The following is a 26,685-nucleotide window of genomic DNA, read 5'->3' on the forward strand; positions in this document are numbered from 1 at the left end:
AGCTGGTGCAGTGTTTTGTGATTCGCTAACTGACTAGTGCACGTTGTCTTGAATCATCACGCCCCCTTACCATTACAGATAGTTGCATGTTCCTGGGGGCAGGATTTATGTAAACATCAAGGTTAGTGATGTTACAAACCCGGGAAGAAGCTTGTTGTAGTCCCTACCAGCCTTTTTCGTAGTCCTTTCTTTAAAAGAAAATATCTTCGTTTATATCTTTCAAATAAATAATTGATAACTACATAAATTATTCTGGTCACACTTTAGATTAGGGTCCAGTTCTCACTATTAACTAACTATTAACTATGACTTTCGCCTCAATATACTCCTAATTACTGCTTATTAATACTTAGTAAAGTAGTTGTTAAGTTTAAGAATTGGGTAGGATTAAAGATTTAGAATAAGGTCTTGCAGAATAAGACATTAATACGTGCTTTTTAAGTAATAATAAATAGCCACTATATGGGTATAGTGTAAAGGTATAAACACTGTGAGTCTCTGGCATTTTCAGCAGACTCTAATGGTTTGAGCACCCTAACATACCAATACTGGCTCAGCCATCTGCAAGAGTTTAAAACAGGATTATCTGCTTTGCAGATTCAGTTCAGTTTATTCATGTTATTTATGTTCCAAAGCAGCTGTACAAAGAATAGTACCTTACTACTACTACTACTTATTTATTATAATAATATTAGTAATAATTGAAAGGAAAAACTTGCAGGTAGTGGGAACCTTGAAGAAACAATTGTTATTTGTGCGATTCCGTTTTGAAGTATCAGTAAATAAAAACACACTACAGCTTTCATGTTTGCAATATTTTTTAAAAGAGCACATGCAGAATCTTTTGTGTAGAATATGAGTAAAACGTAATTAAATGTAGGTAACTTCAGTAATGTAGGGCTCCCAATTATTATTATTATTATTATTATTATTTTTTTTTTTTTGGATAGGACAGTACATAAGAGACATGAAGCAATGCAAATAGAGAGGTAATCGGGACAGGACCTTGAGTTGGGACTTGAACTCTGATCACCCAAAGCACAGCTGTGCCATATATCAAAGCATTGCCCTTAAGGCTTTGGCCATGATAATTAATTCAGTCTAGATGTCTAATCAATTGAAGGCTTTAATTCTTTATTGTAACATTGAAAATCCAACACTGAATTTAAATATTACATGACAAAATATATAATTCCAGACTCTGCCTTTTGCATAAGTCTATATAAGGTCTTCTTCATTGAATGATTCTCTGTTTATTCAGTTGACTGCATAAATTTTTCATCACCTAGTAAATCTCTTAAATGGATCTTAAATGGTTCTTTGCAGAACCTTGACTCAACAAAACATCCTCTACGTATCAACAACTAAACTTAGTTTTTTCTCCATATATGGTTCTTGAGTTTGCTCTTTGCAGAATAAAAAGGGTTAAAGCATCAATAAACTTTACAATAAAACTGTTCTTTTCTTTCTTTCTTTCTTTCTTTCTTTCTTTCTTTCTTTCTTTCTTTCTTTCTTTCTTTCTTTCTTTCTTTCTTTCTTTCTTTCTTTTTCTTTCTCCCACCCCCTCTCTTCAAGTCTGTTTTTACACTCCTCCATAGCTCCTCATGTGTCTCTCCCACCCTCCCCTTCTCCTTACACCCCTCTGTCTCTCTCGCACATTCTCTCTCTCCTTTTCCAGCGCTCACTCTCACTTCTCTCCTCAGAAATACTGTCCGTGGATCACCTCTTCTGTTTGCAGCAGTGAATAAGGCACCATGCTGGGACTGAGGGACCAGACAGCACTCTCAGTTCTCTTTCTGTCCCTGCTGGTTCGCTTCTGGACTGTAAACGGACTGACACAACTCAGCAACTCAGAGATCAGCCACACAGCCCCAGACCAACATGTGGAGGACAGAAGAGCAGGTACAAATGACAATATGCTGTTGTCTGTCATGTTCTTTTTTGCTCTGGTATATAAAAATGTACGTGCTCCTTTGCATGGAGAAGCCACGTTTAAGAAGGCAACTTATTGAGAAAGAAAAACGCTGCTGAACACCAGTACAATTTAATATTTAGCTGACACGGTGTGATGAATGGAGAAGCTGAAAACTAGTGCTGTACAAGTTGAAGACAGACTTTCATCCTTGTGTTTCCAAAGAATGTCATGGCTTCATTACGTTTGCAGTTCAGATTCGTTCTGGCTCAGTTTTGGAAAGTAATGCCAGCTTTTCACAAGCCAATAAATTAAATATAAGAAAATATAAGAAAATATAAGAAACTACAAAATCAGTCTCAACAGACCACAAGGGTTCAATGGGATGTCACCTTTAACCAAGTACAAATTTTCTGTGATTTGGAACAAAAACACTTAGTATACAGTTTTCCAGCAGCACACTGCATTTATGTTGACAGGTTATATTTTCCACATAGTTTACAGCACATTTTGAGTGGTACTTTACCAAAGACAGGGATTCTTCTTGAAGTATGCCAGATTTTTACAGTTATATTAGTAAAGCTCTTGGTGACAACAGCAGTAGGGTACTCAATACTTGCACCTGTGCTTGGAGAGGCCAAATCTAAGAAGCCAACTCACTGAGGAAGAAAACCTCTGCTGAACCCCAGTACAAATTAATATTTAGCTGGCACGGTGTGGCGAATAGAGAAACCGAAAAAATAGTGCGGTACACACTGCAGACAGACTTTCATCCTTGGGTTTCAAAAGAACATCACAACTTCATTACACTTGCAACATGGATAAGGAGTTAATTTAAGAGTTAATAGCAGCACTGTTGCTGAGGTTTGGAAAATATGGTTACTGGCAGGCTTTTGGTATTCAATAACACAGCATTTCCATTAAATGCAGGGAAGTAGACTCACTCTGACAAACTGGACAGATCAGTAAAATTATAAAAAGTAATGGGAAAAACAGAAGAACTATCCCAACGTGGTTGAATTACCCTGTGGAACCCAATAGGAATGCATGTGTTTACTATACATGTCTTAGACAGAAATATCTATAGTGTTATTGGTCATTCCTGAAGATGTGAGCAGCCTTTTCCTATATTTTCATAAAGGTTGCTGCCTTGGTGGGAGATTAAGAAAATTTTGGTTGTTAAAGTCAACGTGAAATCAATCATTTTTTTAACTTATTCACTTAATATATGTTCCTGGTCTTACTGTGAAGGATTCATCAATGTACGTTATTCCAAAGAAGAAAAGTTACTGAAATCTTTCATCAGAATGTAATAACTTGCTCTTCCTCTGAGATAAGTTTTGGTATTTATTTATTTATTTTTGTCACTAAGGCCTCACGGGCTATTGGCGTTAACTAATAGCTAGTATTATTTTAGCAAGCTCACATTCATTTTGGCTCTGTTTTGGTATGTAATGCCAACTTTTCACAATCCAATCAATTCCAAGTTGACAAAATCAAGTGCCACCCTATATTTTTTCCTTGTTGAATTTCGTTTTATTTAAAAATGTCACATCAACCTGTCACAAGTAAAATAAGTTTTGAACAGGGTTTCACATTGACATTAAAGGGATAGTTCACTCAAAAATAAAAACTCTGTCATTAATTACTCACTCTCATGTTGTTCCAAACTTGTAAGACCTTCGTTCATCTTCGGAACACAAATTAAAATATTTTTTAATGAAATCCGAGAGCTTTCTGACCCTGCATAGACAGCATCACAACTACCACGTTCAAGGCAGATGTTCCATGTTCATCTTGTTGTTGTATTGGGTTTGTGTACAGCGCATAAGGTTAATGTGCATGCTCTAAGTCTCTGTGGCAGAATTACAGCGCCACATACTGGTCTTGCATGAATACTACATCGATTTGAGTACATTTCAGTGATTTCGTCTGTACACAGATATTTCTGGAGACGATGCCATGTTTAAGGAAGAATAAGGAGAAAAAAAATACAAATTAAATAAGATAAAGGTTGAACCACTGATGTCACATGGACAATTTTAATGATGTCCTTACTACCTTTCTGGGCCTTGAACGTGTCAGTTGCATTACTGTCTATGCAGGGTCAGAAAGCTCTTAAGTTTTATCAAAAATATCTTAATTTGTGTTTCTGAAGATGATAATGACAGAAGTTCATTTTTGGGTGAACTATCCTTTTAAGATCTTTGGCTACTTGGCTCGGTTTTGGCACAACTGTGGCTCTTGAATCTGAAAAATGCTCTCATAGACCATCTAGGCTTCAAACACACCTGTGCACCAGCCCAGGCTTTGCTCCAGATGAGTATGACTGTCAGGCTGAAAAGGGTCAGATGTTTGATATTTTTCCAATCTGTAAAATCTGATCTTATAACTGACCTTCTGAAGTTGAAAAAGGAAACTGTTCTCCGGGAAACACTTGGAAGCTAGTATATTTTGGAAGTTTCTGAACAGTTTGAACCATTATGCATGGAAAGAAATGGTGAAACCTAGTGTCCGCTGTCGTTTGTCCCGTTTTGGCTTAGACTGTGGAGTAGTGGTTAGAGCATATGCTCTGGTGTTCATGTGGACAATATGAGTTTGACTGATCGTGTTCCTGCTTTTCTCCTCATTTTTTGTCCTCTCTGGCAATAAAAATCGCAAAAAGGGTAAAAAATAAAACAACTCTCCTGTTTGAACCCCCATTCTTTGCAAACCAGTGCTGATTGACAGCTAAGTAAACTTTTGCCAGATTACTCCTGAGGACTGGCGTTGTGGACTAGCTCTGTGTGGATAATGACTTCACAGCAACAGGCAAGAATGTTGCTCAAAACTTTCCCAGCAGGGAAGAAACTGCCCTTTGGAGACGGGACAGGATGAGTTTCAAGAGCCAGAGCGTCTGTGTCAGCACATGAGGTTTTGAACTCTAAATGAGACAGTCTGTGTGCCTATTAGTGTGCACCTTCAATTAAATATGAGATGACAATGTGGGAAAATGTGGAAATGAAGAGCCAAAAATAATTTATGTTTCTCTAGATCTTCTGCAAGTGAAGATAATCCCACGCTATGCAAAGATTCGAGTTGGACGAAACAAACGATTGACGTGCAAAGGTGAGAAGACAGTTTAACCATAAAATAATAGTTCTGTTATCATTTACTCAACCTCATGTTGTTCCGAACCCATTTCTTTTCTTCCATGGATAACAAAAGGTGAACTTTATGGAGAAGACCTTGGCTACTCTTTCCAATACAGTATATTGAAACTGAAGGGGATTGAATCAGTCAAAAGCTACATGTATTTTAAGTCATATGATAGGTTTGTGTGAGGGGTAGACTGAAATGTAAGTCATCATTTATTAAATAAACTAGCTAATAAAGCTCTAAATTGGACTACAGAAGTCAAATGCGTTACATTTGAGACTAAATTTCATTGACATTAATGGCACCATACAGTATTTCATTTGAGAGCATGGGGGACATTTTAACTGATGAAAACATACATTTCAGTCTGTTCTCCACACAAAGCTATCAAGTGCTTTGGAAAAGAGTGCAAAGGTATTTTGAAAAGAACAACTAGGAACAATTCATCCAAAAATTCTCCTTTTGTTTCCATGGAAGAAAAAAAAAAGGGTTCAGAACAGCATGAGACTGAATAATAAAAACATTAGGCAGTGGTTGGATATGCACTTGTTGTTGAACTAGCTCAGACGCTAGCTCAGTTCAATATTTTTTCTCTGTTCTTTGTTAGTTGTTGGGGGTGCAAAAGAGATTGACTGGTTTTCTCCTAATGGTGAGAAGATTCTAAGAATACCTGGCAATCTCATTGTGCTTAATCGTGGCAATTCCTGGTCGTCTCTCATTGTTATTAATGCCAATTTAAACAATGCTGGGATATACAAATGCGTGGCCAGAAATGGAGACCAAGAATTACAAGCCACGGTCAAGCTGGACATCCTTTGTAAGTATTTACTTTAATATTATCATTCTGCATTCAGTGTTTTGTCAGTAGCTATTAAAATACTGGACCATGTGACTTTAATATTACATGTATTCATTTAGCAGACGCTTTTATCCAAAGTGACTAACAAATAAGGAATACAACAAGTGGTTCACCATAAGGAGGCAATAATATGAAAAGTGCTACAGCATATTTAAGAATGATTAAATATTCTGCCATTTTGCAGAATATCCGACAACCACCCTTTCTCAAAACCTGCCCTTCAGTGTTAGCCAACCCAATATGAGCAAACCTGAACATGTAACATGAACCCCTAACAGAGTTTCTGTTGGATGTTCAAATATTAGAGATATTTATGCATTCTTTATAATAAAAAAGGGAATAATCTAACTGTATACAAGTAGAATATAGTTAAACAAACCTTAATATAGACTTGATTTTTGCTCAAAGATTTTTATTATTATTATGTATGTCATCGTAATTTCCTCTTTTAAAATCTGGAGCAGATGTGACTAGAGGCCCTGTGTGAATCATGCTTGAGTTAGTGAGTCGTCCAGAACAATGTGTTGGAAGTTTGAAGGGAATTATCAAAGTGTAGCCAGACATCCTAGGAGACACAGATACATTCCTTTCTCTTTGTACGCTCCTTATACAAAGCGTCCAAGAAGCGTGGGTTGATTGAGAGAGTCAGTATTGCAGAAAACTAGACCTAAGAAAGCCAGAATTGGCTGATTCTAGGTATGGTTTCCCGAAACTTCTTGCATTTGATTAAGCAGATCAAATCAATTAAGCCTGGCAGGATTTTGGTCATGACAGACATCTGTGAAATATGTCCACACTCTTTAAAATCACTCTTTAAAAAAGGTACTTAAATGATTTCTTCTTCAGATTATTCACACTGAGAAAAAATAACGGTACTTTTAGGAACTATTCTTAAGAGGACCTAAAATTGTTAAAACCTAAAAAAAAAAAAACACTTTGGATTATAAATTTTTAAGAGTGTAAAAGTAACCTAAAATCAGAGAAGTTTAACTCGGAGTGAAAACTTGAAAGAAAGCTTAAACTGGTGGGAAAAAGTACTTCCAAATAAGACTTGCAGTATACTTGGAGAATGTTTTGACTTTATTTATGTAGAGTCAATAAAAGTGAACTGAATAATGGAACCTAACTGTGTTGTTGTTGTTTTTATATTGTATATATATATATATAGAGAGAGAGAGAGAGAGAGAGAGAGAGAAAGACTTTTGACTGTGGGCATAAAGTATGGTCCACTTTGCAACTTATTCTAGCCACGAACCACCGACATAGACAGATCATCCAGCCGGCATGTGACAAAAACTTCTTTGTAAACACGGCCTGTAAACCCTGGAATGGAGATTGCATAAATGCAACCGATAAGATTAGCTTGCTGTTTTTGGAAAGTGACAGTTTTGTTTCCAATATGCATCAGACAGTTTGAGACTAACCACAAAGTAACCCTCAACTAGCTCTTACATGAACTTGATGTTCTAGTCTATGATTGAGCTATAAACTACAGTTTTCTCACTTGCTCCGAAATTCAATAGTTACTTCTGCCAGGTTGTTCTTTTCATTCTCTTTCATTTTCTCTGTGTTCTTTAGCTAAAAGAATGCGTCGAGAAACTGAGAGGGAGGGGAGAGGAAAACGACAGAAAGAACCCAAGCCCACCAAGAAACCCAAGGGTGAGAAGAAGAACAAAGGAGAGAAGGGTGGGAAGAAGAAAGGCAAGAAGAACAGGGTGGAGACCACCACAATGACCACCACCACTGTGGCTCCCACAACCACTGTGGTCACTGAGTACGATGAGGAGTATTATGACCCTGAACCTGACCAGTACTGGGATGAAGGTTAGAAAAGCCTTTCTCATTAAAATACTTGGTCTTTTAGATCTGTGTATTTTTGGTGCGGATTGGAGCAGAACTCTGACCGCCTTGGTTCCGTAGAAGTCCTTTTCCCACTTGTTTTCTCTTTATGGGGATTTCAAAACATTCTTTATAAAGACTAACCAAACCAAAAAAGCAACCAAACCAACAAGCTCAGAGATGAATTATAACATTGCACACTCTGATTTGATATAAATATCAAATTACATTATTTTACAAATGAATGAACTCGTGCAACCAACCATTGTGCATGGCAAACAATATAAAACTGCTGGAATAATTTTATTGAAAAAAATTCTAAGCATTTATAGACTTGTATGGTAACAGCAGCTTCTCTGATTGGTGGATCTCTCTTCAGGAATTATGAGTAGTTTAGTTCTTCACCCAGAATTCAGCAATTCGTCCATTTAAAAAATAAATAAAATTAAGGGAACTGTGGCTTCCACTGAAGCATGTATCATTGTTAAACAACTTTGGAGAACATGCTGCACCGGGAATAAGATCAAGATTTTATTCCGTGATCTGGATTATGACTCATAAGGATTGACTTGCATTCACAAAGACTGTTTGGTATCCACAGAATTTCCTGCAGAGACAACAACAGCAGCAAATCCCACAGACCCTCCAACAGAGAAAACCACAGGATTCCCAACAGACTTTCCTCCTGACACGGATGAGTATTCCCCACCTTATCCTGACTCATGTAAGCAGAATATCACTCATGTCTGTGTAAATAAACACCACTTTGGTTCATCATGATCAACATTTCCTTTAACCTAATTTTAGACGATGACTATTGGAAGGTGGATGAACCCACACCTACAACTTCTGTGATCACCAGCCGTCCACCTGATGAGGATGATGATTACTGGGATGCCAGATGTGAGTCTTCCAGTAATTTAGGTTTTTACATTAATTATGACCTGTAGTTAGTTAGTAACCGATTAATAAACATATACGTTTATTCTTTGGGAAAAGATGAGGTGGCAGAAAACATGCCTTTCCCTGATGACAAAGAGATCAGCTCTACTGACAATGACTGGCATTACACTACCACAGGTAGACCCATCATTATTACTAAACACTGTGTCCTATTCGATATAAAATGAGAATAAATTATGATTTATTACATTTTCTTGTGCTACTTCTTTGTTTTACTATTATTGCAGACTGCTGCTACTAACTGTGTCTTAAATTAACATTATGTACCCATTATGTAATTGTAACTATAGTTCTAAAACTTGTTAAACACAGACAAAAAAAGTATGTTTTAGTAATACATTTGACATTACAAAAGAGTGAATTTAAGCATCCTGTAAATTTGTGTGAATCAAATAAAACTTTTACCACAATATACACCCATCTCATAAAATATCCAGTTTTTACACCATTCAGAATCCACAATGTCTGGTGTGGTTCTTACAAAAGACAGGAGACCAGCAGCGACATTTTATGAGTCAAACATTTTATGAGTCATTAAAGTTTCTCTACTGTACTGTCAATAAAACTGCCAAATTGAACCTGCATTTCTTTTCTGTCACAGAAGAGCCCACCATCCCTCCATTTGAAAACAACTGGTATGAAGAATATGAATATGGACATGGTACATACTGCTTTGATACACTATTTTAAAAAGAAAACAAACATGCAGTGAGACGGCATGAGAGGTGTTGGCCTCGCTCTCGTCTTAATGATGGTACAAACAGAGTGACCTGTCATTTCTGCCCTCAAATAAACACTTTCAGAGACACAGAGGTGCCGCTTGATGTCAGGCTGAAAATTTTAAGTCATGTTGCAATTAGATGAAAATTATAAAAGGAAATATTTTTCCAACCACAAAATTACTGTTGTCTTGCAGCGTATCTCCTCACCAACTAAATCTTACTCATAAAACGGAAAGAAAAAACGGTAACACTTGGCAATATGGTTGATAAAATTGGTCAATGAAAAATACTTCAGTAACACTTTACAATAAGATTCCACTTATTAACTATATTTAATGCATTAACTAACAATGAGCATTACATTTAGTTTATAAAAATAAAACTGTTCATTGTTAGTCCCTGTTAGTTCAAGTCCATTAACTAACATTAATAGATAATACTTTTCATATTAATAATGTATTAGTAAATGTTGGAATCAACATGAAGTAAGATTAATAAATGCTTTAGAAGTATTTTTCATTGTTAGTTTGTTAACTAATGTGGTTAACTAATGTGTACAAATGGAACCTTATTGTAAAGTGTTACCAATACTTTTAAAGCATTTATTAATTTTGAAATGTACCAATACTTTATTAAAATCTAAAGTTGTATTTGTTAATATTTTGAGCTAATATGAACTAACAATGAATAGCTGTACTCTTTTTGACTCTTAACAAAGATTGTTAAATACTGTAACAAATGTAAGTTATTGTTAATTGATGAATTAACTAATGTTGTTAACTTATTGGACCTCATTGTAAAATACCTTAAGTGCATTTAGAAAAACCTTTTTATCTTTGTTATCAAGATTTATGAGGTAAGATGATATGTGGTGCATGGAACACTTAGCTTAGATACATTTTTCTTAAGTAACAAAACTCCTGGAGTAAAAATGAAAATGTCACACGTTTATGATTATGCAGCCAGAACCTGCTTTTATTACGGTATGAAAATGGAAATCTGGCAAAAGCTTTGAGGACAGTTTTCACTTGATTATCTGATTAAATTTTTAACTAATCAACTTAAATTGCAAATATGACTTTCAGCCAGTATTGTCTTATATATTTTGAATTTAGTATTTAGTTTATCCTCTTTTGCTTTAATGAAGATAGATAGATAGATAGATAGATAGATAGATAGATAGATAGATAGATAGATAGATAGATAGATAGATAGATAGATAGATAGATAGATAAATAATCTTGTGCCTCAATCTGACATTTTAACCTTTTGTACTAAACAGTTCGCATGATCCATGTCATTTACTTGATTAGTGACCTAAAAGCTCATAATTTGGATTATTTCCTACTCATATGTTGTAACTTCTAACTTTTCAGATTCAGTGGTCTCAAACATGTCAAATCTGCTGTACTTATTTAATGTTGGTTTCTGATTTGTCAACAGAAAGGAAACTGGAAGAGGAGCGAGAAAGAGAGAGAGAAAAAGAAAGAAAAGAGCTAGAGGAAAAAGGTAGTGTTTTATCCTCAAATAAGTTGTCATGTTTAAAAAGTGCTGTTGTACTAAACATGTAGACACTAAATTGCAGGTACTTACAGATGTACAGACATCCAGAACAACGATACAATTAAGAGGACCATAACTACTATTCAGTCTACCACAACAATAGTGTAGTAATGTGTTGTTTATTCCAGTAAGTGTATTGGATTTATTCAGATACTTGGACATACAATTCACAAGCAAGATCATGTAGTTTCATTTGTTCTTTCATTGTATTTCATTCCATTTGTTTGGATTGTCTTGAGCTGAAACTAAAAAATACTTTACTGATGAAAAACATTAATGTTTTTGGCCAACACTGACACAGTCCTCATCAAGTTTTCTAACTTGCCGTCTCCAAATTCTGTCTGCACTACAAATTATTTTAATAACACAGTTAGCATGGAAATCACCTCTGCTTTGTTTTCCAGCTGCCCCACAATCTGCTTACACTTGATTATAGACTTTGTGGGAAATTACCGAGTGACAAGCATTCATTAACAACTGTGAACCAGAACCTGTTCCCATGAGCTCTGTTTTAAGTTTTGGTTCCTAACAAACTGAATAATTTCCTTTTCACTGACCTAAGACAGTGGAGCAAGAAAGTTTTGATATGCAGGATATTGTAGAACAGGACTTGCCAACCAAAATTAGAAAGTGAACTGAAAAAGTAATGAAGAATAGTTCCAGGTTAAACAAAAGTTCAGCTCTATTAACAGCATCTGTGGCATTAATACTGAAAATAAGCATGTGGCATCCCTTGATTTGTATAAAGCGGTCAAAGAGCGGAAATACTGTGTACATTTTTGTACAAAAAAAAAAAAAAAGTATGGATAATCCAGTAAACCTAAATTGCTTCAGTACAGTAAATGTTCATCTTTAAACAATACTATCAATCTACGTTATTCTTACATTTTTATTTTTACATTTACTAAAAATTTAGCAAAAAGACGCATAAACCACAACCTGAAGTTGGACAGTTTTACTAACACTAAAAGGCTTTTTACTTGCTTAAAAAGCAAAGACTGATGCTAACTTACAGAGGACATTATATTTGATTTGCGAATGTATGGTCAAGATGTAACCTGGAAAACCATTATGTTACTATGATGGTTCTTTGAGCATTTTAAGAACTGTAACCTTCAGTTTTACAGGGCACAGATCTATGTTACATCCTCCCTTCTCTGGACTGTAAAGATAAATGTTAATGGAGCTCCAGAGGATTGTGAACAGTTTAGCAAGAATCTGAGTTTAGGATATTTGGTGCAAGAGTTATGTTTCTTCCTTTTTATTTTTAAAATGCTCACCTGATTGTTTGTAAAAAGGTAAGTTTGCTTATTTTTCATGTGTATTTTTTCAGCATACTTTCTCTTTTCAGTTTAATGTCCAGAAACTATTAGTGAGACACTCACATGTTGATTTATGTGTGGAGTGTTGCTCTGTGGCGCTCTTCAAACATTGATCTGTTGGTTTGAGCCAAGGAGATTTATATACAGTAATAACTGATGTAATTCATCAGAATGTGAATCCACTATTGGAATCATAACAGTTGTAGCTGATCAAATCTTTTTAACCAGTTAGCAATACGCCATGCTAGTGGCCAAGATGTTAATTTTCATCAATTTGCGCTTTTAGGAATCCTCTTAAGAAATTTGCACTGGTAAAATGTCTACTATAATGAGATAAAACAACTGTAAATGTTTAAATGTTGTTTTAGGTTTTGTGCTTTTGTCATTTTATTCATTTTTTTTTATTAATATTTCTGTCTAACTGCATTTTTTATTTCAGTATTAGTAATTTTATTACTTCAACTTACTCTTATTTCTTTCTTTCATTTGTTAGCAATAACAACACTGAATACTATCAGTTAAAGGGACAGTTCGCCAAAAAATTAAAATTTGCTGTTAATTTACTCCGTCAACCCATCCAAGATGTAGGTGACTTTTTCTTGAGTAGAACAGTAAAGATGATTTTTTTTAACTGAAAATGTGGTCCTTAAAGTGCCCCTATTATGGGTAATAAAAGGTTCATATTTTGGTTTTGGGAGTCCCTAATAACAGGATGACATGCATGCAAGGTCGAAAAACACTTTCATTGTCTTATAATATGCATTTATTTTTACCTTACTTGCCTTACCTTACTAACGACTCCCAAACGATTCACTCAACAATTAATTTTTCCAAACCCCTCCTTTGCGTGACTCAAATTGGCGGTGATTGGTCCGATTGGTCTCATTTTCATTTCATCATGAGCCTGTAATGCCTGATAAAGCAGCGTTTGTGAGCGCAGTGCTGCTTTGTGTACAGCGTTACCGGAGAAAACGCTATTTTTACCGCTCCAAAGTGGCACCTATTCATTCAGACCAACAAGAAAAGACCAACAAGTGGGCGTGCAATGTGCTAATGTTTCATGTTGACGTCAACATGAAACGACTTGGAATTTGTTTTAAAAACGACTCATTTCAATGATTTGGAGTCAACTCTTTTGAGGTACAATAACTTTATATACAGTGCACTTTCAGTTTTAAAACTTCCCAGGATGTTTTCATTCACTTAGAGCTGTGTTACACACTGCATAGAAGGTAATTTTCAAAAATCCATAATAGGGGCACTTTAATCATTCACATAATGCAAGTCAGGGGTTGCCCAATTTTGAGAATTAAAAAAACAAATACCAGGTAACATAAAATGAATTCACATGGCTCCTGACGATATATTAAGGTCTTATGAAGCGAAATGATCGGTCAGTGCAAGAAACTGAATGTTATTTACTACACAATTACCTGTAATCCAGAGCCTCAGACAAACAGTCTGGAGCGATGTCCAGTTCACGAATTAATCATTCTTTTACACCGGCTCAAGCAGCACAGATCTACAAGTTACTCAAATCAAAACTCACTTTTGGACATTCATGACAGTCACTCTGACTTGAAATGAGCCAAAATACCGGCATATATGTTCCTATGATGCTCGTTTTTTCCAACTTGTTCAGTGCTCCAGGTTTATTTTTGGGTAAACTATCCCTTTAACTACCAGGAACTTAAGAGCTCAATCTTTATATTTCATGCTCATATCAGTGGTGAACTTTGTGTTTTCTCCAATAATTTGTCTCCTCAGAAAGAGAAGAGAGGAGGTATGAGGAAGAGGAAGAGGAAGAGAGAAAACCCAGGATTCACAAACCTCCTCCACGCGTGTACAGAGAGCCTAAAAGTGAGTGGTGGGGATTAGGTTTAGGCACATAGCCAGATGGGATTCATCACGTTATAGATAACATAGAGCAATAAATACACTTGGGATCAAATAACTAAAAAAAAAAAATAAATAATAAAAAACTGACATGCAATAAACTTAAGAGCAGTGAAGTGATGTAATACTGAAGTTCTCCCAGCTCTCAGTTCTTACCAGACAAAGAAGATTCTAGAGCAAAACCTTGGCATTCAGTTCAATGTCTTAGACACAAATGCTAAAATAATTCATGCTAACAAACATAACTGCAATAGTGTTATCCTATCTTGACGAAGACTTCATTAGTTTCAAGTGAATATGAGTCCTTAAAACATTCTGTAGGACTTTTGTAGCTGTTTTTAAGTCATTACAGATGCTGAATCCTGCCAAATCCTGCTCCAATTCCACAGCTGGTTCTTTTCAAAGGAAATTCCAAATATCCTCCCTGCTTGTGAAACAGATGCATGGATGTAGTCCTTCATCTTCAGGCACATTACTCTGAATCAGGACAAGTGGCTGAGCAAATTGTTTTGAAGTTATACATTGTTAAATATAGCTTGTAAGGTATAGTTGTAAGTTAAATTTAAGTAATTTGGCTCCATTATAGTTAGTTTCATTATATCTCTATATTGTTTCCATTTATCTTGCTAGTTAAAAATAATATCAATATATATGTACCTGTAAATATTTATACATTGCCATACAAATTGGTGTCAGTTATAAAATAATATAAAAATGAATAAAATAGTAATAATATATGAAATTATGATACAAAGAAAAAAACATTTTAGAATGACTAAGAACATACAAAAAATATAAATTAAAAGGGTGTAAAAAAATAAAAAAAAATAACGTGGTGCAATCAGAAAATTGTAGCCCAGTGTTTAGTGAGAAAGCACAGATAAACCAATATCATTCTGTACTCCAGCTTATTGTGTGAAGGTATAGTCTATATTAAGTTTTTTTCTTTGGCTTGCATTGTCTGTCAGTATGTCCTCCTCTGGGTATGGAGTCTCATCGCATAGAGAATGACCAGCTACTGACTTCCTCTGTTTATCAACATCGCTACAGCTCACACAGAGCTCGTCTCAATATTCAGGTACAAACATATGCAGATACTCACTTTGAAAATTAATACTGGCATGAATGAAATGTATAGAAAAATGTAATGTGTCATCTCACAGGCATCTGGTGATGAAGATGATATGAATGGTGGGGCATGGTGTGCTAACCCTGAAGAGAAGATGCACTGGATTGAACTGGACGCTCGCACGCTAACAGAGTTCACTGGCGTTATCACTCAGGGTCGAGATGACCCCTTAGAGTAAGACATACAATAAAAACCTTGGAGTCTATGCACAGTATGCTTAATTGTGATTAGGACCTACCAAACTATCTAAAATTTACATCTACGGTCTTTGTTCTTGTTTTGTTGTTTCAGGAGCGACTACGTGTCTTCTTACTATGTGGCGTTTAGTAATGACAGCAGAGAGTGGACCGTCCTTGATGATGGATATGCTGAATGGGTAGGTTGCCAGATTGTCATTTTCGTCATCTTCTTTAGGTAGCCAAATCTGTCTGTGGTGCTCAAAAAGATAGTTCACCCAAAATGTAAAATTCTGTCATCAATTACTCACCTTCAAGTTGTTTCTTTCAGCTGAACACAAATTTTACGTTTTGAATAAAACAAGGATTACTGGAGTATGCTTCACAATAAAATGTCTTTTTACTTTAATTCTTCTTCAAAATGTCATGTTTAATTCAACGTGTTACTTGCTGTTTCCGAGTCATTTTGAGTGAAATTTGTTTCTATACATGTGTTACAGTAGGCCAGGCTTAAAGTGCCCCATTATGCCATTTTTAACGTTCCTAATATTGTTTTGGGCGTCTCCTACAATAGGTTTACATGCAAGGTCAAAAAATTATTTTGTTTTCTCAAAATATGCATTTAATATCACCTTATTTTCCAGTGATTCTCAAATGATTTCTTTCGAAGCAATTCTGAGATTCAATCTCTGTAAACCCATCCTTTCCGTGAGCCTACTCTGCTCCGATTTGTCAGATGGCCCAGTCTGTTGCAATTGGTCTACCGCATACAGCGCATGTCAGAAATGATAGGCGTATTGCCATAGTTTGTATTTTGAATGCGCAGTAGAAAATATAAACGTCTATTATTTCTCATAATTACAGGTTGTGTTTCAGTGGAGTCAGCTGGTCCAAATAAATTGGCTACTGAGCCACCTTTAAGAGCAAGTGTTTTGTGAATCCCACATTGAACTCCTTGAGATTAAAGAAGCAGTCGTCAGTAAAATGACGTGGTTGTGGGCTGGCCAACGTAGAACAGGCAAAAATTATGCAAATGTGTTACCCAGTGATGTGTAGCCATCACAGAAATGGGATTTGGATCACTAGGGACTCGTTCAGGCTGTTTGGAGTCGATTGTTTCTTTGGGAGACTATAACTTTAAAGTGCACTTTTGGTTTAACAACTTTGCAGAGTGTTTGCATTCACCTACAGCTTAATTACCCACTGCACGAAAGGCAATATTCGAAATGGCATAACAGGGGCACTTTAAAGTGCAGCACTTTTTCAAAATACATTATGTAATTTCAACAATTCAGTTTATTTTTTTGTTTTCCTTCTTTTTGCTCTCAGTTATTCTTTGGTAACTCTGATAAAAACACCCCAGTGTTGTCTCAGTTTATGGAGCCGGTAGTGGCACGTTATATCCGCATCTTGCCACAGAGCTGGAATGGCACTATGTGCATGAGGATGGAGGTTTTAGGCTGCCCAGTACCAGGTGAGAGACTCTGGACCTGTCTTTATTTTACTTTTTTTATTTGTTTTTGCATTGTGTGCTGACAAAGTATTTCCTATTACTAATATTCCTGTCTGGATCCACATTGTTTAAATACCTGTTTATCAATAGTTTATGTACATTACACAATATTGTGCATTTGCTCTTTACTCAGATCCTCTCAGCCAGTACCAGAGTCAGAATGAAGTGACGCATCGAGATGACTTGGACTATACCCATCACAACTACCTTGACATGGAGAAGGTAGTTTACATTTAAGAAAATTGTGGATGGCAACCAGGAAATTTCTCTCTTTCTAAGCCACAAAGTTTGAGGTGTCATTTGAATTTGTAGCAGAGACCATTTGGGATTAGTGGATTTGCAAATTTTACTTTTCTTATTGTCACAGCTCATGAAATCCATCTCTGATGAGTGTCCCAACATCACTAGATTCTACAGTTTGGGCAAGAGCTTTAAAGGTTTGGAAATTTATGCCATGGAGATTACTGACAATCCTGGGATGCATGAAACAGGTGAGGACCATTAGAGTAAATATGGAAGACACAGTATTATTACTCCAGTATGGTTACATGCAGGGCCGTCGCTAGTGGGGTGAAAGGTGGTGACGATTATATGGGTCCATGGCTGAGGGGGGGCCCCCAGCAATCTTAACTGACTGGCTAAGGCCAGGCTTATAAGTCGCTCAGGACAGTTATCATTATAATGGATGCATTGTCTCTTAAAGTGACCATGCCTAATTTACTAGCTGCTATAATTAGTGTTGCTTTCGGCAACGAAAATTATGACTAAATATCGTCGTCAACAAACCTTTATCATGTGACGAAGACGAGACGCAACGTAAATGCTGGTCATGTGACGATGACTATAATTAAATGTATAATGCAATATTGTTGACGAATAAAAACGAGACTAAATGTGGTTTACAAAATAAAAACTATGCTAAAATGTCTCTTCATTTTCGTTGACCAAAACGAGATGAAATGAAATGTTATAACATTTTTTCGTCTCGTTTAGTTGCGTTATTATTATTTAGCAGTATTTCTGTTTCTGCGCAGACGCAACCGACGTCACTTCCTCAAGCCCCACTTGCGGAATTATTTAGAAGATGACAACAAACAAAGTTAAGCGGGATTTATACTTTTGCCTGGCTCCGCTGAATGCGAGCACACCTTCCCAAATGGACGAGGCTTTTATACTTGTCGCAATCGCCGTTGTACTATTTGAAACGACAGGGGAGCGACGAGGAGTAATTGTCCCCTAAAACCGTCGGGAATCACCGGTGAGAAGTCATTTGCCAGTATGGCCAGTACAAGTCTTGTGTTGAATGAGTTGATGAATTAATAATTTCTTTATGTACAAACTTAAAACAATCTTAAACTATTGGCTGTATTTCGCATCAAACACAAGACAACTTTAAGCACATAGTGTATAATTAATATCTAAATGAATTCTATGAATGCTGTGGACTCCGCCACGCGAAATGAGTTCACGCGCACTCAAAGCAAACTTCTGGCAACACCGCGATGACGTCATATTTTCCACACTCACCCAAGCGAAATTGCGGACATGTCGAGTATAAATCAGCCTTGACACAGAGAACTGGCCCGAATGCTGGTCAGCCGGGTTCGTTTTTGGGAGAAAAATTTGCAGATTTTTTTATTTTTTATTTTATTTATTGTTTTTATATATCTTATTCAAATGTATGTGTGTGTACTTCTTACATGTTTGGTTGGTAAAGTAAATGTTGTAAAGTCAAATCAGAGCATCTTCCGTGTCTGGAATGGATGTATTCTTGAGTCTATAAGGTAACAATAATATAATAAGATAACCTTGTTTGAAATGGGTTTGGCTAAAATAAAATTTTGGTTTCGTCTATACTTCTAGGTACTTATACTAGATTGACTGGGTTAAATAGAATGCCATTACTAAAAAGAAACTAAAATACCATTTTCATTGACAAAAACTAGACTAAATGTCTAAAACTAGACTAAATGTCATCAGTTTTCGTCGACTAAAACTAGACTAAAATGTCATCAGTTTTCGTCGACTAAAACTAGACTAGACTAAAAAGAGTATGAACGTGACTAAAACTAATAAAAACTAAAATGACCTGATTCACATAAAGACTAGACAAAAACAAAAATTAAAAAAGGCCGCCAAAAACAACACTAGCTATAATGTTAATCCAAGAAAATGAAAGAAAGAAAATGACTCACTGCTCTTAACTGAATTTCTTTGTAGTTTTAACAAGAATTAATCCACAGTCAAACCAAAAATTATCCAGACACCAGATATATTTTTTTTTACTAGTGGGTGCAAGACACTATAGTTCATGTAAGTGAGTATAGTAAAATAAAGTAAACTGTGACATACCCAAAAATTCATACAGTGGACTACCAGTAAAACATTTGGGACCAAAAATGATTCAGACATTTGACCTGAGTATGTTTTGCGTAAGTGTTTTTTCTTTAATTGCTAATGTGAGCTTTTTACACCACAGATTGAACAAACTGAAGCATTACTCTGTAATTGGTTGACCTAAATTGGTATAATCTAATTGTGAACTTAAATTTAACAGCTGACAGCTATTCAACTGAATTCATTACATACACTTCTATCAAAGTTATCTGACATTATCAAGATGAATTTTTTCTGACACAGTTTAACTATTAGTTCTTGTCATATTGGATTACCATTTTCTAAATTATAGTAAATAAACTGTGATAATGTGAGAAATGTTGAAGGTGTCTGAATAGATTTTGGTTTGACTGTATATTTAATTTTTACAGTTAAGGCTATGCCGTGCTATTTTGCATTTGATTATTCGGTTTCTGTACCTGGACACCTTCAAACTTGAAAAAACTTAAACATTGTGTAAATAGCACAAATAAATAAATAGAACGAACATACAAATTAAACATTTTCAAACAGGGCCCACTGGTAAAACCTGCACTAGGGCCCCGCAAACCCCAGCTACGGCCCTGGTTACATGTACTGAAACGAGCAATGTGTGTTCATTATCCATTTCATGAACACATACCATTTTTCCTCAGGAGAGCCAGAGTTCAGGTACACAGCAGGCTATCATGGTAATGAGGCTTTGGGACGAGAGATTCTTCTGATGCTTATGCAGTACCTGTGTAGAGAGTATAAAGATGACAACCCTCGAGTTCGCCACCTTGTGGATGAGACACGAATTCATCTGGTGCCATCAGTCAATCCTGATGGACATATGAAAGCTTTTGAAAAGGTATGTTTAAAATGTATAAAAAGATAAAAAAAAAAAAATTGTGATTTCTGTGTTACTATGTTACAAATTGCTAAAATAATGAAGGCTTTCAAACAGATTTCCCCCAAATTCCACCACCTATCTTGGTTATTTAATATTTAGCATTTAATACATTACAAAAAAGCTAAAGTTAAGTTAAGCCAGAATTTGACATGCCTGACTTATCAATTGAACAGGATTAACTGATCAAAAATAGACAGCTAAATGTGGATAAAACAGTCTACTAAATCTACACATAGAAATGTTGATGCAACACTTTAATCACTAAGTACTGTAAGCAATATCACTTTGTTTCACAGGGCTCAGAGTTGGGTAGCTGGACATTAGGGCACTGGACTGAAGATGGCCATGACATCTTCCAGAACTTTCCAGACTTAAATAACATTCTTTGGGATGCAGAGGATAAGGGCATGGTGCCCAAATTGATACCAAATCACCATTTACCCATCCCTGAGGGTATACTGTCAAGCAATGGCTCAGTAAGTAAGGAAATAATGCTGTGTTATGTATGTAAATTTAATGAATCAAAGCACCACTCACATACTCTGGTCATGAACATATTGAAATTGGCAAGAGATCAGATTAAAGGGCACCTATTATGCCCATTTTTACAACATGTAATATTTGGGTGTCCCCAGAATTTGTCTGTGAAGTTTTAACCCAAAATACCCCACAGATCATTTATTATAACAGCTAGAAAATGTCATTTTTGGGGTGTGTCTAAAAAAAAAAGCTGTTTTGGAGTGTATTGCTTTAAATGCAAATGAGCTGCATATTCCCACCCCGTCTCCAGAAGAGGCGTAACATATACGTCATGGAATATGTGGAACTCTCTCAATGGACCAAGCCGCAAGTATAAAGAGCGAGGTGCAAACTAATCTCACAAGTGCGGCACTGATCAATTAAAATACTAAGATAACATAAGCACACAAATACTGTACAGTGAAAACGCTAACCACTATAACGACATGACATTCACAAAAGAGTCTGGAGTGATAAGCGTATTTAGGTATATTTTGAGGTGCATTACCTTGAAAAACGAAAGTAATCCACAGCATCCTCAGCAGCTCAGATGTTGGGAGAAAATAAAGACTCTTATGTTCAGCCTTACATTCAAATACAGAGCACCAGGATTGCTTACGAGACATTATTGACGTTACAGCTACCTGAGAGTGGAGAAAATGGAGGACAGCATACAGCCACTGAGGTCAGAAACTAAATAGCAATGCAGAGCTGTTAATCAACCCCTGTGGCCTGGTTCTATGCAATGTGATGTAACATTGCATAGAGAATCAAAACGGCTTGCCTAGTGAGACTGATTTGGTTTAAATGGGATTGAAAAATGAGGAGTGGGTGGATTTTTATCATTGTAGGGTGGTTGTGTTCACTCAATGCCAACACACATTTATGTCCAAAGTGGATTTTGCATAATAGGTCCTAGGGCTGCACGATTAATCGAATGTGATTGTCATCCGCATTTTCTTAGTAAAGCCGGTTCTGTAATCAACAGTAAATCATCAAGTACTTTCAGGTGGAGCAGCATTTACTACACAGAGCCGTAGTTCGCTGAAAAGTTACGCAAAAAAATCACAGACAATTTTATTGCACGATTATAAAATCAAAGAAAGAGAGCGCCCTCTGGCCTTTGGATGGAGATTAACTGGTGATCACAGGTTCTGTGATCAGCAGTAAATCTCCATTCAAAGGCCAGAGCCTGGAAGTTTTAATCTGGTGTTAAGTCTGATGTTGTAAGTTAACGTTTACGCATGACAATCGCAGCTTCTGTCAAATCGCGATTTCGATTCCATTTCAATTAATCATGCAGCCCTAAAAGGTACCCTTTAAAGGACATAAACTAACATAATGTTCTGCTTTGCAGGTTGCAGTGGAGACTCTTGCCCTAATCTCCTGGATGGAGAGCCATCCATTTGTGCTTGGTGCCAACCTGCAGGGTGGCGAGAGACTTGTGGCGTATCCCTTCGACATGCGCCGTCTCACCAAGGAATCTGAGGAGATGGAGAAAAAACTCAATTCTAGAGCAAACAGACGTAAGCGACAGTATGAAGAGGAAGAAGAAGAACCCAACCCTTACCTTCACATTGGATACCATCAGGAGAGCTACAGTGGCCCCAATGAAAATGCATATAATCAAGAGAACTATGGGTACCATCAAGAAAGTTATGGTTATCACCATCAAAACCAAGGATATCATGAGGAGAGCCAAGGGTATCATGATGAGAACCAAGGGTATCATGATGAGAACCAAGGCTATGACAATGAGAACCAAGGCTACCATGATGAGAGCCAAAGGTATCATCATGAGGATCGCTCTGAAGGGTACCATGAGAGTTATCAAGAAGGATACTCAGAGGGATATAGGGAGGGATATGGAGAGGGGGAACCAGAGGAGGAGATCAGAGTGATTGAGGACCAATCTTTGTTCCGCTGGTTGGCCATATCTTATGCCTCTACTCACCGCACCATGACTCAGACCTTTCAGGGAGGATGCCATGCTGATGACCCAACAGGTGGACTGGGAATTGTCAACCGTGCTAAGTGGAAGCCCATCCCAGGAAGTAAGCATTAGGAACTTGCGTTGCACCATCCTGTGATTGATCATTAATTTAATAATTTAGAAGAAGGTGTCCAATCCTGCTTCTGTGGGCCCTGCAAAGGATAGCTTCCCCTGGTCCAGCCTGGAAGTTTTTATATAGTGTCAAGTCTGATGTTGTAAGTCAACGTTTCGGGGTCCAAATGCTTTTTCTGATAGGAAGGTAGGAATTGCAGGAAGGTGGCCCGCAAAAAGCAGAATTGGACACCCTTGATCTAGGACACTGAGCAACTTTGGTCATGGAGGGCCACTGTCCTGCAGAGTTTAGCTCCAACCCTAATCAAACACACCTGAACAAGCTAATCAATGTCTTCAAGACCACTAGAAAGCTACAGGCAGGTCTGTTTGATCAGGCTTGGAGCTAAACTCTGCAGGACAGTGGCCTTCCAGGACCGAAGTTGCCCAGCCCTGATCTAGGAGGATCTGTGAGAATTGAATCTATATTGACACCCTAGAGACTCTAATTTGGATAATGTAGAGATTTTCTTTTTGATACCTGTTTCTGTCCCCTTTTCTCTTCTAGGTATGAATGACTTCAGCTACCTTCACACTAACTGTTTTGAGCTGTCCATTTTCCTGGGCTGTGATAAGTTTCCTCATCAGAGTGAACTTTTAAGAGAGTGGGAGCATAACAGAGAAGCCCTGCTGACCTTCATTACTCAGGTGAGCTACTCATATCCCCATCATGGGCACGGGACAGTTGCAAGTGCTTAGAAACAGAAAAACCCTTTAAGTTAAGACTTTGTGAACCCTGCGCCAGTGTTGTAGTACTTGAGCCTGGACAAAAACATATCAAATCTGTATCAAGTCCAAGTTCCTTGCTGAGTCCAAATACTCCTAAAAATACGGTCCTGGAATCAGGCATGAGATGTACTTCAGTCTGACTACAACACTGCCCTGTGCAACATTAAATTAACCATGGTCTTTTTCCCAGGTGCATCGGGGTATTAAGGGAGTTGTGAGGGATAAGGAGGGCAACCCTATTTCCAATGCCACTGTGTCTGTGGAGGGAATCAACCATGATGTTAGGACAGGTGAGATATTTTCTGTAGTTCTGAAAATTGCCTTGTTTTTAGGGTACTGAACAGTTTCAATAAAAAAAGTATTCCACTCTTAGGTGAATCTGGAGATTACTGGCGACTTTTAAACCCTGGTGAGTACCGTGTAACCGCCCGAGCAGAAGGCTACTCCCCCTTCACCCGTCTGTGTGTGGTAGGGTTCGACCCAGGCGCTACCTTGTGCAACTTTGACCTCAACAAATCTAACTGGGACCGCATTAAACAGATCATGGCTCTCCACGGCAATAGGCCCATCCGATTGCTGAGCAGTGGCAACAGGGGTAGTGGACAGCGCTATACACACAGCACTAACCAAATCCCAAATTCTAAATTCAGTAACAAAATTCCTAACGGTAATGGTGGGGACATGAATAGGGCTCGGCTTCATCGACTACGGCTAATGAGAATCCGCCGCCTAAGGCAACAGAGGCTTCTGGCCAGCAAAACAACAATGCTACCTACCACAACCACGATGACCACAACCACAGTTCCAACTACCACAGAGAGTACAACTCCCTGGTATGACTCTTGGCGTCTTGGGGAAACCTTTGAAGAGAACACAACCCCAACTGGAGAGATTGAGTTGACAGATTCACTGGACTACAACTACAATTACAAGATAGATGATTATTAAGAGTAAACTTCAGATCAAAGTTTTGCTCCAGAGATTGATTGTTTTGGACTAGTATAGGTCTTTATTGCCATGCTTTTGCCCCTTGGTTTGACTGGATCCAGTGACTATGAAGAGATATGAGCAAAGAGGTGTCACATCTAGAACCAAAGAATTCTGGCAACACTTAAAAAAAAAAAGAAAAAAAAAAGCTTTGCACAGTTTTGAAGTAATTACACATAAGATTTTTATTCCAGAATATAAATTATCATATTGATTATTAACACTCCATTTTCTGGTTGCAAAGCTGGTTGAAAGCAGCACTCAATGGTTTGCAAAGACTAGAAGTAGTAAGAATAATTTTGCTGTATATTCATGGCTAAACATCTGTACTGTACTACCAAAACGTAACAAAAACTTCTCATATTACCATCATGCCCACTGAGGGGAAATGAGAATGTTTGAACACAAGAGACGTGGCTGTATTACCACTTCTTTCTCACATAAACTGTCATCGTTTGTTGAAGGCAAGTGTACAGGGAAGATTTTCCCTCAAAGTTCCACCATATTTAATGGTCTGTGCTAAAAGACGGTTTCTTTTCAGTAAATAAAGTCTTTTCATATTCACACTGTTGTCGTTTTATCTACATGACAGTATCAAGTGCACATCAAGTCACTACCTTGATATTCTGTGTCATACTTGACAGTACATATAAGGGGTGACTGTATTCATAGTGTAGTCCAGCCTTACCTAGTACATTGATTCTTGTACTTAACATTTACATGCTAAATGTTAAGTAAATGTTGACTGAAGTCCACATAGGGGAGTCTTCCAAGATTAAGGGAAATTTATAATAATAACATTGTCATTTTTGAAACTTAAAATAATTTAGTTTAAAGGGAAAACAAGTAGTCAATCAAAATACTTGAATATGGACAAACTTTACATTAAGATTTCATTTCTTGACATTAGCATGATGCTCATGAGTAGCCTACATAGAAATTAACATTGGATACATGCTGTACAAGCAGGGTTGAACCTGGAAGATATTAGGCATTGTCAGATGGCACAACGACACGGACCATTTCAAATTGCTGATTTCTCTGGACCTGTATTGGGATGATGTAAGTAGCCTACAGAAGTCAATAAAATATATAAAATAGTTTTAGTGTTTTTTTTATGTTTTAATGCAAAAGTCTTACATATTGTGATGTAGGTTTTGATCCACTTGAATTACAAACTGCATTGGATCTATTGCATTGGATGCATGGCAATCACTTGGTCTGACCCAGCGGACATTAATTGGCCATGACGTTGGAACAAAATGTAGCCTATAAATAGATCCACTCAACCGATATCAACATTAGTACGCATTTCCCCTTTTATCGGCAACATGTTTGATCTTGGTATCTTCTTGCCTGTAAGTTAATTTGATTTAATCTTAGAATTGGTAAAGAAAAGGTGAATGAGGGTTTATTTCACTATTTTATCTTTCGGTGTTGTTTTGGTTGATCTGGTGTACAAGTACATACAGAGAAATAAAGACGCAGATTTATCCTTGATCTTAACTTTTTTTCCCTCATTTACTAAAAGTTATGTAGAAATGTTATGTATATAAATGCCTGAATCAGATCATCACCTCATTAGAGTACGTGTTTACTCATCAAACACCTTAAGTTAACTGTTAATATTTCGTTATTATCCACCTTATCCCGGAACGTGGAAGTCCCGCCCGACTCGTGCTGAAATGCTTTTCATTTCCGGTCTCTGGTGTTTTTAGCACAGACTCGGTGCATTCCAAATGGAATATATTGCCCTCTGAAGGGCACTTCGGAGTGAAAACAATCATATTGAAGGGTCGTTCCAAACCGAAGTGCTCAAAACTGGGCACTTCAAAGGACCTTTCGGAATTAAGGATTTTGAAGGGTACAACTGATGGACACTTCGGGCTCCCGTGATCCTTTGCGCAGATTGCTTGCATGATGACAGCTCCTCCGTGTGGGCACGTGATGGTGACGCAGAAGGGCACTTTAAGAAACAGTTGTTTGGTCCCCTACACCCTTCAAATCTTTGACGCGCTCACTCCGAAGTATAAACCCTTTGAA

The 26,685-nt window shown here is 37.0% G+C and overlaps 1 protein-coding gene across 1 annotated transcript; it reads left to right on the top strand.

Moving 5' to 3' along the window:
• Nucleotides 1–1,638: 1,638 nt before the first annotated feature.
• aebp1b (AE binding protein 1b) lies at nt 1,639–25,206 on the top strand. Its single transcript, XM_042730135.1, has 22 exons — nt 1,639–1,902; nt 4,946–5,020; nt 5,658–5,867; nt 7,488–7,733; nt 8,350–8,472; nt 8,556–8,651; nt 8,748–8,828; nt 9,313–9,372; nt 10,877–10,942; nt 14,086–14,178; nt 15,183–15,292; nt 15,378–15,517; nt 15,635–15,719; nt 16,849–16,993; nt 17,166–17,254; nt 17,400–17,523; nt 20,065–20,261; nt 20,600–20,779; nt 22,180–22,876; nt 23,435–23,574; nt 23,846–23,945; nt 24,029–25,206. The coding sequence occupies exons 1-22, from the start codon at nt 1,755–1,757 to the stop codon at nt 24,601–24,603; spliced, it is 3,780 nt and encodes a 1,259-aa protein (XP_042586069.1). The 5' UTR covers nt 1,639–1,754; the 3' UTR covers nt 24,604–25,206.
• Nucleotides 25,207–26,685: the final 1,479 nt, after the last annotated feature.

This window comes from Cyprinus carpio, chromosome B8 (assembly GCF_018340385.1).
Source record: "Cyprinus carpio isolate SPL01 chromosome B8, ASM1834038v1, whole genome shotgun sequence".
Taxonomy (NCBI): domain Eukaryota; kingdom Metazoa; phylum Chordata; class Actinopteri; order Cypriniformes; family Cyprinidae; genus Cyprinus; species Cyprinus carpio.